General features: G+C 32.8%; 2 protein-coding genes across 3 annotated transcripts in view; one reads left to right on the top strand and one right to left on the bottom strand.

Annotated features, from left to right (window-relative positions):
• The window catches only part of LOC132558968 (RAC-beta serine/threonine-protein kinase-like), a 48,390-nt gene extending 42,681 nt beyond the window's left edge, over nucleotides 1-5,709 (bottom strand). For both annotated transcript variants that reach the window (XM_060223594.1, XM_060223593.1), the window contains exon 1: nucleotides 5,637-5,709. The gene's annotated coding sequence lies outside the window, so the exon portion shown is untranslated. The remainder of the gene's footprint in view (nucleotides 1-5,636) is intronic.
• Nucleotides 5,710-5,803: 94 nt separating this feature from the next.
• Nucleotides 5,804-19,082, top strand: LOC132558949 (AP-4 complex subunit mu-1-like). The gene is made up of 13 exons (XM_060223573.1): nucleotides 5,804-5,976; nucleotides 8,391-8,476; nucleotides 8,884-8,990; nucleotides 10,066-10,162; nucleotides 10,694-10,807; nucleotides 11,136-11,207; nucleotides 11,770-11,835; nucleotides 12,639-12,759; nucleotides 14,900-15,006; nucleotides 15,690-15,781; nucleotides 16,365-16,463; nucleotides 17,587-17,710; nucleotides 17,909-19,082. The coding sequence occupies exons 1-13, from the start codon at nucleotides 5,919-5,921 to the stop codon at nucleotides 18,101-18,103; spliced, it is 1,338 nt and encodes a 445-aa protein (XP_060079556.1). The 5' UTR covers nucleotides 5,804-5,918; the 3' UTR covers nucleotides 18,104-19,082.
• The last annotated feature ends 1,915 nt before the right edge of the window (nucleotides 19,083-20,997 follow it).

Genomic DNA, 20,997 nt, shown 5'->3' with positions numbered 1-20,997 from the left:
GCACCCTGGGCCTTTCCATTATTTAGAAGAAGTTGCCTGAAGTGAAAAATTGATGACAGACTGACTCTCTACCACAGCATAAGCCAATACCTTTCTTTTTTATTGATGTTCTTTAAACCAAAATCATATAAAATTTCAATACACACAAGAATGGAAAAAAAACATACAAAATATGAATTAACATGTCATGTATGTTATATAAAAGTGTTAAACATCAAAATCTTCATATGTGAAGTTTAATTATTTCAGGCAATTGGAGCTACATATATCTAGAATATGAATATGTATACATATTCACATAAGCTCATGTCAGCATCTCTATCAACTTACAGCTATATCCACATATTGCTTTTACTATTTTTTTAATGAAAACATGAAATTTAAAAGCACAGGAGATAAAATTCAATGCTGCATCATAGACGCAAGTTTTATTAAGAAAGAAGGATGATGATCGAAAACCAAAGCTGATGATCACTGAAGTATGATTTGTTGATTGAATTGAGCATCCACAACATGCAGTCCTGGTTTAACTCTAGTAAGCTTGCTGCATCATTGCTTTGGTGCAAGTTAAATCAATGTAGCAATAATATGTAACCCAGACTGTGAGACAGGGAGATACCTTTTTTTGTACAATCCTGACTGTAAGACAGGAAGACATACTTTTTGTATTTCAATCAATCTTTATGGACAGACAATAGCAACATATTTCTTAAACTCACATATTTTCATGACTAAACAGGAAATGAATAATTGGATTGTCAAAACTGTAACTAAATACCATTAATTGTGTGAGCATCATGACATCATTATCCTACAGCCGTAAGACAAGTCAGCAGAACATCAGCACAATTATTCTATCCAAAGATCATGCAGACTGTAACAACTCAATGTAAATGAAAACAGCAAAAAGAGTAGTTAAAATAATTATAATCATCTTTACATTATGTGGTGTTGACTTTTTAATCCAAATATATTTCAAAAGATAATCGTTACATGATGTGTGGGTGGTGAGATTACCCTACATACATGACAGTATACTAAATCAATACCATGTAGCAGTTACCATCTAACAACAGCCAAGCCACCAGTGCATGAGCACTTCATCCGTCTTACAGACCAGACTCCACTGAACTATAGCAATGTAGACCTTGGCTATATATACCAAGTTTTCTATTCAAAACTGTTCACGGAGATGCATTTGCCAATCAGGAAAACACACCTGAATATCTTGTTATGGTCAGATGAAGCTTACAAAGTCTCTATGAGACTGTTTGGTATAAATTTAAGACACTAGACATAACTGAATAGACCACACCTGACAATTTGAATTCATGCCAAAGCAGCAAATTGAAGTCTACAAAGTTTCAATTTTAAGAGATGTGTGTGATGAGAAAAATAAGAGAACCTCCAAACGAAAGTCTATGATGAATGGATGGACAGACAACATCTAGTTACATGATCTCCATCATATTTGATGGAGGCCTATAACACTGAGTGAGTGAAGCAAACACTAGTATTTCTGCAATGTTTTTCATATTCGGACACAGAACAGGTCAATGTCAAGGTTGCCAATGAATTTTGATTGCATTCAATCAATTCAGGATCAATGATATTTACAATGAACTAGTTGGTATCCTTGTTTCATAAACATATTAGAAAAACAAGAGATCCCAGAGGGATAATGGCACCCTCCATTGCTTGATCTTTATTTGCTTTCTGAAAGTTGGATCTTTACCCTTCTTTTCTCTTCTCCTCTCTGTTTTTGCTCTTAATGATAGGAAGTATGGACATTCCTTTGCAGAAAGAGTGATGATAATCTTTACCTGCCAAATCCAAAATGGTTGCCTGGAAACAATTTTATTTCTTCTAATCAGTCCGTCCCAAAATGAAACAGACACAAGTAGAGACCAAAGGGAACACACATATGAAACTTCAGAGAGATCCATTAAATACTTCTTAAGAAGTAGGGATAACAATTTTTACTAGGCAAAATCCAAGATGGCTGCCTGTCAGCCATTTTCTTTCCATGGTCAGTCCTTAACTCAAACAGGCACAACTAGGGATCAAGAGGAATCTAAAAATAGCAATACCAAACTTTCAACTCAAAATACAAGATGGCCAACTGTGGCCATTTCCTTTTTCTGATCAGTACCAAAATCAAACAGGCACAACTAGGGATCAAGGGAAACATACACATGAAATTTGAGAAAGATCTCTGCTGTAGTTCTCTAGAAATAGTGATAACAATCTCAAAATCCAAGATCATCTTCTGTCAGTCATTTTGTTTTTCTGATCAGACCCAAAATCAAACTAGCACAACTAGGGACCAATGGAAACCGACTTATGGAATTTGAAAAAGATTCATTCATGACATCACAAGAAATAGCAATAACAAAAATTGTTTACGGATGGGTAGATGGACAACGGACCTCGGATGTAGGGCACTTTTATTAGCCCACCATCTGATGATGGTGAGTTAATGAAAGAAGATTGATGAGTCAGGGATATCAACTAACTAAATTTTGTGGATGTTAGATACAAGTACAGTAATTCTAGAATTTCCATTTACATGTGATTTCACTTAATCACATAAAATCATTTAAAATCTAAAAGCATACTGAGTATTGTTTAAACAATCATACATGTCCTCTACCAGCTCCTATAAGCTATCACACTGCAACAATTTCTAAAGATAGTGCTGTTTAGTGTTAATTTGTGAAAAAAAAAAATATGTATGAAAAGCATACAACACAGTTCGATCACCAGAGTGCGATAATGGCCATTGTAAGTGTGTGAGGCTTCGTTAAACTCTTTTTCCAAAAAGTAATAATTGTGACCTAGACCTTGTCCCTACAACCCTGAAAACCTGTTCAAGAAATTAAAGTGCTTTAAAGTATCTGAAATTTGATGACAATCCCTCAAGAAATGAATTGATTAGAGCTCTGACAATGATTTTCTAAAAACAGAACTCTCCTGAAATGAAGGTAATTTTAGACGACAGTAATACATTGAATATTTTGATTAAATCATGATAATCAATTTATTGTAATTTGTGAAAAATTTCAGTGATCAAATGAGATATATCAGCTGGTTCTACCCATTTTCAGTATAGTTCCAACATCAGAAAATACATCCTAGCTTAGTATACATTATCTTTTACCAGGTATTGGTCCATTGGTCAATCCCCTTATTTTTCATATTTTCAGCACATATGCCAACAGTAATGAATAAGTCAATCCCCATTTTTGAAATGTCCAATCCATCATGAAAAAGTGAAAATAACATTGTGAAAATATTGTTTTCTTAAATTAACAAAAAAAAAATTCTCACAAAACACACCATTTCCTGATGAAATGATTTCTATGTATGATACGTTGTTCAATGCTTGTTACTTCTTATCAAATTAATTAAATTTCTGGTGTGTTTCTTTTTCTTCATTTTGTTAACCCAAATTTAAAGCACCTGTCACAGTATTTATTTCTGCTAAATTTCTGATTAGCTGAACACTCAAACTGTGTACAAAAGAATTCATATTAATATCTTAAAAGTCATATACATTTTCATAAAGAAACACTACTCGTATAAACAATGGTATAAAATTTTGACCCTGTGTACATGTGTATATTTATATCAGTTATATTGTTTTATCAGATTACTGTTAGCTTTAAAGATAGAATCCCTCTATAAAATAAAGGTTGCTTGTTGAAATGATATGTACTCTGTATTATATGCTAGGTAATTAATTCTATACACTGTTCATAAGTGAGACCTTACCATTATGTAGTATATGCATATAATGACCATAATCGCATGCAATAGTGAACATATAACTTTAAGTATGTACAAATATGTAAATAAACCATGAGTTCTGTTTGTACTATGCGTACACTAGCTTCTCTCTCACCTTTAAATTAACATTGAACTTTTTAAACTTCCCTTATCATAATTAAGTCAAATTGACAGTATTGTAATAGAAAGAAGAAATGAAAAACTCTGTACTACCTCTGGGGTTGTGACTAGTGACCCTTTGGTCTCAAGTGACACTCTACTGCTTGACTAGAAGGAAATTCCCACTAGTCAATAATAGTACGGCAACCTTCAATCTAAACTTCTACACTACTCCCTCCTTTATAAAGTCTTGGATCCCAAAGACAACAACAACCCACGTTCAATATTTCCATATAAGTATTATGGTGACAATTTACCATTGGTGTCAAAGCTTTTGCTGTAAAGATATTTATAAATACTATTTTTGAATACAAACAAAACACTGATTAAATCTTTACCAATGCAAAAACATGTCAAATCAGTAACAGAACTGGAAATTCCTCTTTCATTTTAGAAGATTTTTAATATGAGATTTTTTCCCCTTTTGCATCATACATTAATGTATTGCTGCATGTGAAATTGTGAACCACTAAAAATTAGTATCAGTTTCATAGACCATCAAAATATAAACAGGAATTCATTGAGTTGCTTCTCATATGTTACTTCATCTTCTCAATTATAGGGATGTCAAGGATAAGATCATATTTAAAAGGGTTACCACTTCTACTTTGGACTAAATATAGACCAAAGTGATCTAAGTAGATATATATATAGGGTGTCCTTCCTCATTCTATCACAATACTAAACAATAATTACAGTGTATATCATGTTTTTGTAAATGTAGTAGTTAACAAGACATTATCCTAAAATCATACAGCAAGATTACACTGCATGTAAACATTTATACATAAACAGGTTTTATCATATTTTTGCTAGTTCATTGATCTTTAGATTTTCAATGTACGCTCTGCACAAACTCCAACATAATGTTTCCTGTATGATTATGCAATATGATGAATTCAACTAGGTATTTTTATAACAGTAATTATATATCGCCAAGACTGAAACAATAAGTCCTGATCAAGTCCAGAAATTCAAAATAGGTGGAGTATGAAATAAAACCTCAGTTTCACAATTTCACAAATACAGTGTCTGAATCATCTAGGTTGATTTGTTTTTGTTACCTTGATAGAAAATGGACATAAAGATAGGCCTAGATTCTGATTTAAATTTTACTGTATTGCTCAGCTGAAATCTCGTAAGGAATATATATTTCTCTTACTTAATTTTGTTCAACAAGGCATATTTGCAGAACTTAAAATAACTTACCCTATTGAACAATAATACAGGTCATGGCATGTGGCAATAAATTATCAACAACATTAACACCCTATTGGCGACCCCATTGTCTTGACTTCTAACAGAATGAGCAATAAAAGGATTAAAATACCACAAATTCTCCACCACTGTCAACTTTTATGAGGTCAACATTTGGACCGGCATTTTCGAACCATATAACATATTGTTACTTGTTCTCATTGTTCGACGTATAAGTTCTACATCGACTTTATTTTAACAGTGTGAATATTATCTTTGCTTACAACGTGGACTGTAGATATCAAACATTAAAGTTTATCATCTGTGACCTAAAAATAAGGACACATTTTGTGAATGAATTCGTGAACTAGATCTGCATCTGTCTGACAGGAAGAATGTGTACACTAGTATAATGCTGTACAGAAATCAAGCCGGGAAGTGGGGTATTTGACCTTTTATATATTTCAACAAACAAATAAAAATCACGTTACCTGCTTATGAACGTTGATCAATAAGTCAAAGCTCTATATTCTGTTGTGTTCCCATTGCCAGCCGTAATAGTGGCACTGTTGATTGCATTTTCCAAACACCGTTCAAGTCTCGCTTGCGACGTGATTTGAAAATGGGATATCCCCGGATGCAAAGCAAAAACCTCCACGGTTGGCTGGCTAATGGAGCAGTCGATGGAAAAAGCCCAGTTATGCGCTTCGATTTTGTTACAGCTTGTGGTTTTGTAATTGATATGGAAGTGACGTTTCAAATATTTCTCAAGCATGCTTTCTGAAATTTTTCTTCTGTCCAATCACACCACTGTTCTTGCAGCCAAATCATGTATCCTTTTCAGAGCGAATTAATCTTACTTTCGCTTTATCTTCTTCTTGCAAAACATAAAAGGTACAAGAATCCGGAAGTAGGTGCACATTCATTACTGTAAGTTGGTTCCTACAAGAGGTTTCAGTTTAGGATGTTTTCTTTATGTTATGGTATTAAGATGCGGGTAAAATGTTGATCAAAATACAGACACCTATATCTGTAACGTAAACTACACATGTATGATCATAGTGGACTGGATTTTTGCTTGTGTTGTTTACGTTCCAGATACAGGTACCTGTGATCAAAACACGGAATTTTGATGTTGTGAAATAAGCTATTTATACATCAGAAAAAGAGAAATACACGTACTTGTATTCAGTATTTTCTGCTCTTTTAGTAGTAATCTGAAATAGGTACTCCATACATTAATGTGCAACAGAGGTCATGATATATCTCATGCCGCTACTAGGATTTGAACTGGAGACAGCTGGTTTACTAGTCTGATGCTGAACCAATGAAGCTGAATAGAAGTTTAATCTATCTCAGTGATGATAAGTTGTGGCTTGTATTTTACCAAAGTCCTAAATATGAACACAAGCACAATCAAGAAGAAGTACATTTATATAGATATATAATGTAAGGTTTGAAAAAATGCCCTGCCAGACTGCGCTTTGAATACAGGGCCCTCTGAACCCCAAAGACTATACCAATTAAGCTACCTGTTGCAATTAATCACCCTAGTCCTGTTCTGCTACATTCCTCCCTCCTTTTAATAAATCTTTGCCCCCGAAGATATAATCCAGGTTGGGGTATCCTTTGTACATTGAAAACAAGGTGGGGGACATTTGATTGAGGGTAACAAAACTGTCTATATCTCTTTGAAAAGCTACATTGAAGAAATTCAAGTTAACTATAGCCTAGCTGTGTTTATATATCAGATTTCTCCAAAAATATATAAAAAGTGCTTTCACGATAAATAGTTGAAGAAAGCTCAGTGATCAAGGAAATACCACCCTATATTATAAACCACATTCAACAAAATTCTGTATAAAATATATGTCATTTTAATTTATTTGTGTTATTAAAATTGAGATTAACTTCTCACTGGATACAACATGCCTCTGATCAGGCCAGTTGCTGCAAATTTCACACTTCTTATGTTTACAGTATAGAAGTGGATGAGGAATAGGTGGATGAAATTAGATAAAATCTTTGAGAAAGTGGGACTTTTTTTACTTAAGGGTTCAAGGAACAAATACCTATGTTGATAATAGAAAAGTCTGTGCTGGGTCTTGTTTCTCATCCCTCAGTATCAAAATATGTCCATTAAAATATGTCCCTGAACAAGGATAGGTCATTTGCACCAAGGAGTGGAAAAACACATGGCCATACAGGGGTTTGAACATGGGACCCTCAAAAGTCTAGACAAACACTCAACCAGTTAAGCTATATATGGGCCAATGATTGTCTCAGTACAGACCTGCTACATATATATTATTTTGAACTGTCTGTTTCCTGGCTTCACTCCAAGTGTTTATACAGCATCTAAAGGAAAATTCATAAACATTCAAATAAAGTGAAGAATTGAATTAAAATATTCATGCTTTATTATATGCAAGCAATATGTTAGATATATCTAGTACATCTAAATAATGCAGTTTAAAGTTCCATGCCAAATCGGGACCTTTTGACATCTCTCATGTAAGAGACGATGCATTTTTCATATACAGAAAGTGATATAGGTTCCTGAGCCTTAAACCAGATTTCAGGTAAATAGAAAATGAGATGTGCTCATACTTTAACTGGTTCAGTTGTATTTGTTAACGAGTTTTGACAATTATTTTAAGCATAAAGTTTTTTGCAATCTGTTACTGTATTTATAGGTTTGATCAATTCATTTAATTACTAAAAATTCTAAACAGTTTTTATTTCCACAAGAGAGCCTGAAAAGATATTTTTCAGGCAAGATATTTTGTCCATTTAATGAGTTTTTGGACTTCTATTGTCATTAAGTCATCTTATTTGTTAATGATTTTGAAAAAAAAACATGTTGAAATATGATCTTGTACTTCAGTGCTGTATTAATTCATCAAACTTGATTTTTTTTCTGAATTTTGAAGTCTTGTATGCAGAATCTCCTAAATGGAAATTTTGAAAAAAATGGGGAAATATGCATTTAGCAATGGTGAATAGTTGTCTCAGAAAAGATGTTGTGTCTTAGAAATTTTACGAAATTTAAAATTTAATCCCGTAGATGTCTTGGTTCACAACAATGTTCTGTGAAATGTAGAAGAGTTTCACTGTTTGGGAAGAGACAGCAGAAATCAATGTCTCGATTTGTATTTAATTTTTTTTTTGTCAATATTTGTGTGTTGTACAATTTATCATTACCATATATCCACAAAACATTAAATTTCCTTAAGAACATTAAGATAGATTTGATTGTGAAGGAACATCAAAAGATGTGTTCATTCAGAAACTGCGTGACGTTAAATCCAGTCAGCTTCCTCCTCACTTTGTGAGTATGATATATTTACAATGTATGCAAAAGCTATCAATTAAGTATTTAAAATGCTTGTTAATTAGATTGTGAGTTTGTATTATAACCATATTATATTGGTCTTTTAATGTTTTATTTTATCAAAATTTGTTATCAAACTGTAATAATAGACATCCTTCGGTGATTTTGTACAAATTCAGCTTGAACAATTCTTTTTGATATAAAGGAATGTCTAGACATTAACTTATCGATTAGCTGTCCACTTTATGTACATTTACTGGTAGGCATTTGTACTGAGAGTCAATGAACATTGTACATAGTACTGTAACAATTATGTCTTTGGCCATTACCTTTTAGATTTTTACTTATTTGAATTAAATTTCTTAATACATTGTATTAAGTCTAATTTTCTGTTCATATTTCAGAGAGAGAACGGGACTACATATTATTATGTGAAGCGAAATGGTGTGTACTTCGTAGCCACTTCTCAGGCAGATGTTTCTCCAGTCTTTGTCATTGAGATCCTAACCAGGTAGGTGTAAAAAATTATTTCTTTAATAAAAATTAGAAAATATTTGATAGATTTTCACTGCTTAATGAGATTTTCTATTAGAGTGTTATGTTGTATATATAATCAGTGTTAGGACAGAAATATCTGATTTTAAATTGTTATATACAGGTATAATATACATATGTATTGGCACATCATCTGATGACTGAATGGCTGTTAAATGGTCTTCTTTTGTTACTTGTTTGTTTGTCCATTGTCTTGTTATTTAACCATTTTTATTAACACTTTTTCTTAGCACTGGATGAATCTCAGCATGTAGATTACCCATGATTCCTAGTTGTGCAGTTTTGAAACATTGACAATAAGTAGAAAAAGGCAGATTTTGCGAGATCAATATTGTTATCATTTTTTCTTGACAAATGTGGACAAATATTTATCTGACTTCATATAAAGGATGTCTTGGTCCCATATGCTGTACCTGGTCCATATTAGGACTGATTATAGGAAAAAATTGCCCTCGGTAGCCATCTTTAATTTTGACATTCAAGATTGTTATCAACTTCAGAGAGAAAGTACTAGATAGCTATTTCTCACATTTTATATGCAGTTTTCCCTTGTTAACAATATTGCACATCTGTTGATACAGAGAACAGGATAGTAAAAAAAAGAACAAGAAGAATTGATTAAGATTTTTCTTAAAACTAATGATATCATTCCTTGGTGGATGCCAAAATCTCTGCGATCTCTTGTTTAGTTATCGGGAAGAGGTCAAAGTTCATTGTGTAAGAACTTTCCTTATGAAAACTACATTAAGGATCATGAATTCCATTTATTACATTTCAGAACATTTAAAGAAACAGATACATAGCTTAAATATACTTACATACGATTATTATATAACTCAGTCTTTTTTTTCTACCTGCAATTGGATCATGTTTCTCATTCTGTTTCTAATGATTCTATGTTGATTGAGATGTTATAGTTTATGTTGTAATCATTTGTAGTAAGCTAACAAAATTTGTATCATACTGTAAGTATTGTACTAATTGCCATGATTCCAAGTAACATGTTCCATTTTCTTTTAATTCTTTTACAGAATTTATCAGACTTGCAAAGACTTTTGTGGCGTTGTCAATGAAGAATCTGTACGGATGAATAGTCTCCTTGTTTTTGAAGTACTGGATGAAATATTAGTAAGACATTCAGATTTCTAACTTCTATTCATCATAGGGCCACTAGCATGCATGGGTGAAGGGATATCAAGTGTTTTCAAATTAATGACATTGACCCAGTTAGAATGTCAGAAGTGTCAAATATACTGGTTATGAAATTTTCAAAGAATTTTCTTCAATAACCATAAGGCCCAGGGTCATTGACCAGTAAACTGTTTAAATGAATGACCTTGACAAATATTATTTAATGTTTTGCATGTTGATTACTGATCGCTGTTTCTAGGTTTAAGATTTGGTATAGGAGAGAAATAAATTGACAACTACAAGTATTCAAAGCAAATGATATAAAAGAAATAAAATTGCAAATTAAATTTTTTGAGAAAAAAGGTTTATTTCACTGAAGAATTAAATGTTTGTGTTAATTGGCTTTACAAGTAAACTTAATCTTTATTGTGAAAAAGAGAGCTTATTGTTACTAATTACATTGGCTTAATGTTATTACTTCAAGCCTGTAAGATGTTTCTTTCCAATGACTTTTTTCCTTTTTTGCAGGATTATGGCTATGTTCAATTGGCTACAACAGAAAAGTTACGACCTTACATTCAGTCTGACCCAGTTATCATCAAATCTACTAGAGAACCAACCAGTGATCTTGGGTCACGAATGGTTAGTATATGAAGTTTGTACTAAGCTAGTTACCAATTTAGTGTTTGTGAGTGTATGTATACAGCCATAACTTTATTGAATCTCTGTTTGTAATGATATCTGCTGCTTGAAATAAAAAAAATGGATCCTCATTGTTCTCTTAAAGGCAAGTCGTTCATAGCATCAAAAGTAAAGGCTATTTGGAAGGAGGTCCATGCGTTTACTAAAATAAATTTGCTTTTGTTCTTGGCAAAGAGATCACTGTCAGATCCTTCATTGAATTTTGATCCCAACTTTATTTCAAATTTTAAGTATATTGTTAGATTTTATCTTGACTTCGTGGTTGTAGTTTGGTATAGAGACAAAAGTAGCATCAGGATCGGCATCCAGCAAACCATTGGTATCTTCCTCTGTTGACCAGGTGAGTTTTTCTTTTAGATATTGCAAACCTTTTAAATATTTCAAATGAAAATTCTTTAGTGGTGTGTGATATATTAACTCTTAGACATTAGCTGGTTCTAGAGAATCAAACCCAAGGCATATTGTGAAGAATGTGTAATAAAACCTACCTGACCAGAGTATACTGAATTCAGAATACACTTTCTACTATATACATGTACTGATCAATCATAAGCTTATCAGGCAAAACCAAGCGACATGAGTAAACACAGTGTCAATGTGAGTCAGGGAAACACATGTACAACATACTGTAAGTTATCCATATATGAAGATGAAAAAAGGGTAAGATAAAAACTAAAAATGTAACAATTATCAGAATAAAAATCTGTATCATTAAGCTAAAATGTATACTCATTACTTAAGATGGAAGAGAAAGTTTATTACTTAACATAATTACTTAAATGACTGAGTGTCATGGAAATGAATTATCAATGTTTGTTTACATGTGTATGTAAATATAAGTGTGCTTTGCTAAGTTTCACTGCTAAGGTTTACATGCAAGTTTACTTATATTTTTTCTCTAGGAACACAAGAAGAATGAAATCTTTGTTGATGTGATTGAGAGATTAATAGCTGTAATCAACAGTGATGTAAGTTCTTTTCTCACAAAATGTTGTGCCATGTCATAAATATTATGAGTTGATACAGGTGTGATAATACCATTTTGATGTTATGAATAAGTCACATCTTAATGACGCCACATGATTGTTTCAGTACTATACCTGCAAATTCACGATATTCAAAAATGTACTATCAAGGTTGAAATAAGCCTGTCTTATAGGGAAATTTATTCAAGAGTTTTAGCTTAGTTTTCAGAAACATAGGTTAAATCATACTGATAAGTAGAATCTTACACGAGTGTCAATGTATTATTCAGTTTATTAAAAGTGTTGAATAATTTAGAATGTTACTCAGCTAATGGCCCATGACAAATTAAATAATGAAACTCCAATGATAATAATAATAATAATAATGATAAATTTCATGTTACATTGACACTCATGTAAGATCTTCTGTATATGTTTACATATCTGTGTAATGTAAATATTTCCGTCGTGAGGAGAACAATTTGTTGCGCTGTTTTGCTTATGTCCATCCATCTGTCTAGTCATAGTAATAATTTCTAATCAGCAGTTTGATTTTTTTGATCTCAAAAACAAAAAAGCAAAAAAAGAAATCAGCATAATGAAGATATGGCTTTGCACTCTTTAAAGTTGGAAATCATGTGACTGGCTTTGCAAAAAATGAAAGTCTGGAATGAGTATTATTTGCTGTACTGTGGTAAAAGATTCAGTTACATGTTGCACTCTGGTAAAAGCAGGTGGCTTTAGCATATTAGAAAGTTCAGTTGCACCTTCACTATGTTAAGGTCTGATTTATTTGCATTCTACAGGGCACAGTTTCTCGTCTTGAGGCCAACGGTAGCATAAACATGAAGAATTTCCTTTCTGACAGCCCAGAAATAAAAATCGGCCTGAATGAGGACCTTGCCATTAAGGCAGGGGCTCTCAAAGGTAATATATGCATTATAACATGATCCAATTTTCCACAAAAAAATTGTCTACCAGTTTATATTGTTTAACGTTAAGATGTTGTAATTTCTGTGTGAGAAAGGTCAGTTTTTACAGGTATTTACATTTTCCTAGAAATTAGATTAGTGCTAATGTTATAAATTAGAATCAGATTCTATTTTACTGAAATTGTCTTGTTGGTATAAAACATCAGGATCAGATTCTATTTTACTGAAATTGTCTTAGTTGGTATAAAACATCAGGATCAGATTCTGTTTTACTGAAATTGTCTTGTTGGTATAAAACATCAGGATCAGATTCTATTTTACTGAAATTGTCTTGTTGGTATAAAACATCAGGATCAGATTCTATTTTACTGAAATTGTCTTGTTGGTATAAAACATCAGGATCAGATTCTGTTTTACTGAAGTTGTCTTGTTGGTATAAAACATCAGGATCAGATTCTGTTTTACTGAAATTGTCTTGTTGGTATAAAACATCAGGATCAGATTCTATTTTACTGAAATTGTCTTGTTGGTATAAAACATCAGGATCAGATTCTATTTTACTGAAATTGTCTTGTTGGTATAAAACATCAGGATCAGATTCTATTTTACTGAAATTGTCTTGTTGGTATAAAACATCAGGATCAGATTCTATTTTACTGAAATTGTCTTGTTGGTATAAAACATCAGGATCAGATTCTGTTTTACTGAAGTTGTCTTGTTGGTATAAAACATCAGGATCAGATTCTATTTTACTGAAATTGTCTTGTTGGTATAAAACATCAGGATCAGATTCTATTTTACTGAAATTGTCTTGTTGTTATAAAACATCAGGATCAGATTCTGTTTTACTGAAATTGTCTTGTTGTTATAAAACATCAGGATCAGATTCAATTTTACTGAAATTGTCTTAGTTGGTATAAAACATCAGGATCAGATTCTATTTTACTGAAATTGTCTTGTTGTTATAAAACATCAGGATCAGATTCTGTTTTACTGAAGTTGTCTTGTTGGTATAAAACATCAAGATCAGATTCTGTTTTACTGAAATTGTCTTGTTGGTATAAAACATCAGGATCAGATTCTGTTTTACTGAAATTGTCTTGTTGGTATAAAACATCAGGATCAGATTCTATTTTACTGAAATTGTCTTGTTGGTATAAAACATCAGGATCAGATTCTATTTTACTGAAATTGTCTTGTTGTTATAAAACATCAGGATCAGATTCTGTTTTACTGAAATTGTCTTGTTGTTATAAAACATCAGGATCAGATTCTATTTTACTGAAATTGTCTTAGTTGGTATAAAACATCAGGATCAGATTCTATTTTACTGAAATTGTCTTGTTGGTATAAAACATCAGGATCAGATTCTGTTTTACTGAAATTGTCTTAGTTGGTATAAAACATCAGGATCAGATTCTATTTTACTGAAATTGTCTTGTTGTTATAAAACATCAGGATCAGATTCTGTTTAATTGAAGTTGTCTTAGTTGTTATAAAACATCAGGATCAGATTCTATTTTACTGAAATTGTCTTGTTGGTATAAAACATCAGGATCAGATTCTATTTTACTGAAATTGTCTTGTTGGTATAAAACATCAGGATCAGATTCTATTTTACTGAAATTGTCTTGTTGGTATAAAACATCAGGATCAGATTCTGTTTAATTGAAGTTGTCTTAGTTGTTATAAAACATCAGGATCAGATTCTATTTTACTGAAATTGTCTTGTTGTTATAAAACATCAGGATCAGATTCTGTTTAATTGAAGTTGTCTTAGTTGTTATAAAACATCAGGATCAGATTCAGCTCTACTGAAGTTGTCTTAGTTGTTATAAAACATCAGGATCAGATTCTGTTTTACTGAAATTGTCTGTCTTGGTTATTTTAAGGTTGTATATGTCACTATTTAATACAAATAATCACAATTACAGAGAGCAGAAATCTTTTAGATACTATTGCTAGAATATTTGTTTAATGCTGTTCTCTGACTTTACAACAGAGTTCATTTATTTGTCAGAAAGACATGTATTCCCATCAATACTGTATTTGATTTATTGACAATACATCTAGTACAAAGTTTTTATGACATGTCACAAGTATTTGACCATTTTCATTTTTCTTGTGTCTTCCAGCCTATGGTGACCAAGTACAACTGGACCACTGTTCTTTTCACCAGAAAGTCAAACTTGACGAGTTTGAGAAATCTAGGGTGTTGAAGATACAACCATCTGTTGGGGAGGTATATAAGAACTATTTAAGGAGAAGATACATCATTTAATTTGATAGAAAATGTTCTACCACAATACATTGTGTTATCCAACTTTCAGACCATTGAGATTAAGTGATGAAGGTTAGATAAATGGATTGTAATGGATCATTTTATTTCCATATATTTGTAATAAGTAATTAACTTAGCTGCATTTCACAATAGGTCATATCAGTTCTCCTCAACTGATGTCAAAAATTAAACTCACATTGGTACATAATAAGTATTCTTGTATACAACAAACACTCGTGTAACCTCTTATAATGTCATAGGAGCTTTTTAAATTCTTTAGTAGGAATTGGTTTCACCATTATATCTGCTGAAAATGTTAATGAACTTTGATGGAATGGTGTGAAGGTGTAAGTTACCATCAGCAAAATTAGATAAGATGTAAGTGGTAAATATTTGCAAATACTTTGTAAATAAGATAAGATAAGCCATCCACACAAGAATTTGTAGATATGTACATTGCTACATAATGCCAATGAGTAATAAAAACAATGACAAAAAGGCTTACTTCTGGTGTCATAGAAATAATAAAGCTGTTTGTATACTCATTGCATATTCATAAAAAGTTGCAGGTTATTTCAATGTACACCAGACTTGTTTTAGATGTTTTTGACGAATTGATGTTACAGAGATAAGATCTGTTTCAGCTTTCCTTGATGACCTACAGTGTGTCTGGGGAAGGTGCTCTCAGTCCACCGTTCAGAATTCTTCCATTTGTGGACCACACAGAAAACAGCCGGTATGTAGGGGTTACTTAATAGTAATTTTATTAAAACTTGGTACCTGATATTAGAATTAAATACAGTTTCAGCAGGAAAAGGCACCAACATCATTTGTTACAGTTTTAAAAACACAATGAAACAAGAATTGTTCATCTGACCACTCTTTTTTTTCAATTTCACAAACGGGTGTATAGCAGTTGAAGCTATTGAATTCAACACCTGAGTAACATCATTTAAACAATTTTATTTTCTAATAATCAGTTTTTTTTACTAGCATGTTTTTGAAATAAGCATTTATTAGCTCACCTGGCTTGAAGGGCCCTTAGTTCATAAGGCCCTCTAGGCCTTATGAAGTAAAAGACCTAGACCCATGATATTTGGCTGGTATGTTCCTATGATAAAGCTCAATAAAGTTTGTGAAAACAAATTACCTTGACTGATTTTCAAGGTCACAGGGGTCAAATTTGTTGAAACATATAAACAACTTCTCATGAACTAAAAAGCCTAGAGGCATGATATTTGTCTGGTATGTTCCTATGATGAAGTCCAACAAAGTTTATGAAAATAAATGACCTTGAATTATATTGTCTAAACCTTCAGAGACATGTCCTTGACTCTGCGATTGAAGAGTGAATCTCCAGTAAATACACAGGCAGTGAACATTTGTGTGCGGATCCCAGTACCTCACAACACTACCAGGTCAGTCTGCCTGTTATTACTTGTTTTGTAATTATCATTTCCCTAGACAATGTATGACCATGTATGTGTACTACTAGTATTTTAGATGTTGACTTGGTTAAGTGCTAGACTCTGTTGACTGATTTGGTAAGAAGCATGTTTTCTTCAGCTCATTCAAAAGTGTTGGCTTTGTAGTTGTCACTAGGGAAGGTAATGAAAAATTGGTTCTAGGTACATCCTGGGGTCACTTGTCTGCAAAAAAGCTGTAATAGTGTACGTAACACCCCTTAAAAATGATAGATAGGTGCATGCTAAATATGCTGTTACTCTTAACATACCACATCTGTTACATTGACCCCAATGTTGGGACACATACTACATCTGTTACACTGGCCCCAATGTTGGGACACATACTACATCTGTTACTCTGGCCCAATGTTGGGACACATACTACATCTGTTACTCTGGCCCCTATGTTGGGACACATACTACATCTGTTACTCTGACCCCATGTTGTGACATGCTACATCAGTTACTTTGGCCCCATGTTGTGACATGCTACATCTGTTACTCTGGCCCCATGTTGTGACATGCTACATCTGTTACTCTGGCCCCATGTTGTGACATGATACATCTGTTACTCTGGCCCCATGTTGTGACATGATACATCTGTTACTCTGACCCCATGTTGGGACACATGCTACATCTGTTACTCTGGCCCCATGTTGTGACATGCTACATCTGTAACTCTGGCCCCATGTTGTGATATGCTATCATCAAGATCATTGGAAGAACTGGTGGAGTATCAGAACTTTAGAAAAAACATTTGTTTAATTTTGTGCACTTTTACTGTTACCCTTGATTTTAGTTGGATACAAATCTTCCTAGAACATTTTAAGTTGATAGAGTTTGGATACTAACAAGATTGTAGAAAAGTCTGTCTAGCTATGTAGTAAATAAAATTTTCTACCAACATATGAATGAATTCTTAGTTTATCTTTACCAATAATTCAAGTTTCATGACTCTGCTTTCTATATTTTTATTTATTTTTATTGTAAGTGTTATATATACAGATTGACCATTAACATTTATTTGGCAAATGTTTGATATGATTTGTAACATTATCTTTTGATATAAATGCAGTGTTTCACAACACCTAGATGGCCCAGGACAGATGGCAGAGTTGAGACAAAAGGAAGATGACAAGAAAATTGTATGGAAAATAAAGAAACTTCCAGGGCAGACTGAAGTAACGGCTCGATTTAGGGTATGACAGCACTTGGTCTATAGCAGAATTTATTTTAGTGAAATATATGAGCAGTATTTAATTGATTTACCAGTGCTGATATTTTAGAAATTCAAATTAAATTTAAATGAATCAGGTTTAATTTGTTTCTCTGAATTGGCAAAGTGTTTTCATTGGTTGAAATACATGGGGTTGATACACTTTTTTTTTCTTTTTCAGGTGATCAATCAAGGCAATGGCAAATTGAACAAACAAGAATTAGGGCCAATGGTTGTGGAGTTTGAGATATCAAAGTATACATGTTCTGGGCTGCGAGTTAGATTCCTACACATTCCTGTACAGGACCCTACCAACACTCCTCATCGCTGGGTCAGATCTATGACTGTCAGTGACTCCTACCTTGTCAAAATTTGAAATTAAAATATTATTCTATTGTTACACATCATTTCAGAAAGTATTTAAGTAAGTCATTGTGCTGGACTAATTCATACTTTAATTGTTTCAAATGTTGTTAGTCAGGCTAATTTCATTCTGAGTTAAGTTGGCTAATGGTAAATTGGCTAGATTTAATACCTATTTCAAATAGAACAGGGTAAATCTAGACATAAAACCAAAGGTTGTATGCTATATGGACAGGGTTTTGCTGTTATGTGCAATATTTTAAACCAGCTTAACATATGAAGAGAAACACTAGAAGTGAGGTGGTGTTATTTGTGTATATGATATCCGTTTTATGTATCTGAAATTTGCTTTTTGTATCAGATGTTTGCCTTCATTTAACTTCTACTTTTTGGGGGCATTAACAGGGAGGGCAAATCTAAGAAGAGGTGAAAATATGTTAAATTTATATACCTTTTCATTTAACAGAGAGGGCAAGTTTGAGGAGATGAGAAGTTGTTACACTAATGCTTTGCATAATCTTTTTGTATAATCCTTATCAGGCAAAATGAAAATGTTTAGTAACAATTCTATCACTTCAAGTTTGACTGAATGAGACTGAAAATCTGGTGTTATTCCATTTCTGATGATTAAAATTTAAAGGTCATTGTAGCTGTGAATAAATACAGCTTGATTATATAAAGACACCTTGTTAGCTACATAATGTTGTAACAGTATCACATGCCCATTGCTTTAAACCAGGAAAAATCATGCTGTTGATCTAACAGTGAGGATTTTTTCTTTAGATATTTTGATTTCACAATAAGGAAGTTCTCCCCAAAATAACATTAAGCTTACGTATGGCTTGTGAAATTTTTATGATTTTTTTTTTAATGAGTAATTATTTATTCACATGAAAAGTTGAATTTAAATACTTTGTGTATCCTTTGTGAAGCATTTTTGGAACACCATTGAGATGTATTTCAACTAGTCAAATAAAATTACTTGAAAATTGTTCATTTCTGTTTCTTGTTAATCTAAAATGTGTATTATCCATGACCCACATTCCATAATGCTATATGACATCCTATTTTGTGTAATGTACATCATGTAGTTACTTGTGATGGGTAAAGACGATTTTTTGATAACAAGTGGTCCAACAGTTTTGTATCACTCCTCTGTTCTACAGTCTCTACAGAGACTTTGTTTTAAAAATACATTCTGGCTGTTTTAAAGTTTATCCCAAACAATGCAACATACCGTTTCTTTCTGTTATATTGCAAGTAAAACCAAATGACAAAGGGTCTCTTCTTATTCAGAAAAAAATACTGGGATACTTTGGAAGAATGTCAAGGTTATTAATTTGATCAAACATGGGGAGTCTTATGTCACTTGTACTATGGCTCAATACAGTGGTCTTCATGTTCTTTACAAGATGTGATTTAAGATTATACAATTAAGACTTGGGCCACTTTAACCTTGAAACTGGGGCATGATCATCCATTTTATTAAACTTTGATAACCAATTACCAACTCATGCTACTGGCGTGATTTCATAATACCCTGAGCCTTTCTGTTATTGAGAAGTTGTATGAAGATTTTTTAACACCTTTGGCACAATGACCTTTAAACTAGGTCAAGGTCATCCATTTGAAAACTTGATAGCACTTAATCCTAGCATGGGACTGGCTCACCCTGAGTCATGATTAGAATAATAGTAATAGACAAAAATGAGTCTTTTCCATGATGTGTACTACTTTTCTAATCTAAATACATTCCATGGTAATACAATTTACCAGTCATATTAAATTACTGTTTACTTGAGGATTTGGTAGGGCAGCATCTTTATAAAACAAATGCACATTTAGATATTCATCTATATCTCAGGCCTGATATATATACCTAATGCTTACACATGTATATCAGCACCCGATATGTTGCACCAGCCTCCCCAAATTACATCATAATCATATATATGTTTTGTCCTATTTCCTTACCCACTGTGGCACCAGCCTCCCTAAATTACATCATAATAATGTATGTTTTGTCCTATTTCCTTACCCACTGTGGCACCAGCCTCCCCAAATTACATCATAATCATATATATGTTTTGTCCTATTTCCTTACCCACTGTGGCACCAGCCTCCCCAAATTACATCATAATCATATATATGTTTTGTCCTATTTCCTTACCCACTGTGGCACCAGCCTCCCTAAATTACATCATAATAATGTATATGTTTTGTCCTATTTCCTTACCCACTGTGGCACCAGCCTCCCTAAATTACATCATAATAATGTGGCACCAGCCTCCCTAAATTACATCATAATAATGTATATGCTTTGTCCTATTTCCTTACCCACTGTGGCACCAGCCTCCCTAAATTACATCATAATAATGTATATGCTTTGTCCTATTTCCTTACCCACTGTGGCACCAGCCTCCCTAAATTACATCATAATAATGTATATGTTTTGTCCTATTTCTTTACCCACTGTGGCACCAGCCTCCCTAAATTACATCATAATAATGTATATGCTTTGTCCTATTTCCTTACCCACTGTGGCACCAGCCTCCCTAAATTACATCATAATAATGTATTTGTTTTGTCCTATTTCCTTATGTGGCACCAGCCTCCCTAAATTACATCATAATAATGTATATGTGGCACCAGCCTTTATATGTTTTGTCTATTTCCTTATGTGGCACCAGCCTCTCTTTACATCATAATAATGTATATGTTTTGTCATTTCTGTGGCCTCCCTACATCATAATGATGTACCTATATGTTTTGTCTATTTCCTTACCCACTGTGGCACCAGCCTCCCTAAATTACATCATAATAATGTATATGCTTTGTCCTATTTCCTTACCCACTGTGGCACCAGCCTCCCTAGATTACATCATAATAATGTATATGCTTTGTCCT

The sequence above is a fragment of the Ylistrum balloti genome, unplaced genomic scaffold, assembly GCF_031769215.1.
Source record: "Ylistrum balloti isolate Yb309-2 unplaced genomic scaffold, AGI_CSIRO_Ybal_v1 Utg370840, whole genome shotgun sequence".
Lineage (NCBI taxonomy): Eukaryota > Metazoa > Mollusca > Bivalvia > Pectinida > Pectinidae > Ylistrum > Ylistrum balloti.
Note: the sequence above shows the minus strand (reverse complement) of the source record. Positions and strands in the feature narration are given on the sequence as shown.

Coding starts and splice junctions, on each gene's coding strand:
- LOC132558949 (XM_060223573.1), top strand. CDS start 5,919: ATGCTTTCTGAAATTTTTCTTCTGTCCAATCACACCACTGTTCTTGCA. Junction 8,991..10,065: donor GTCATTGAGATCCTAACCAG/GTAGGTGTAAAA, acceptor ATTCTTTTACAG/AATTTATCAGACTTGCAAAG. Junction 10,808..11,135: donor GTGATCTTGGGTCACGAATG/GTTAGTATATGA, acceptor TCGTGGTTGTAG/TTTGGTATAGAGACAAAAGT.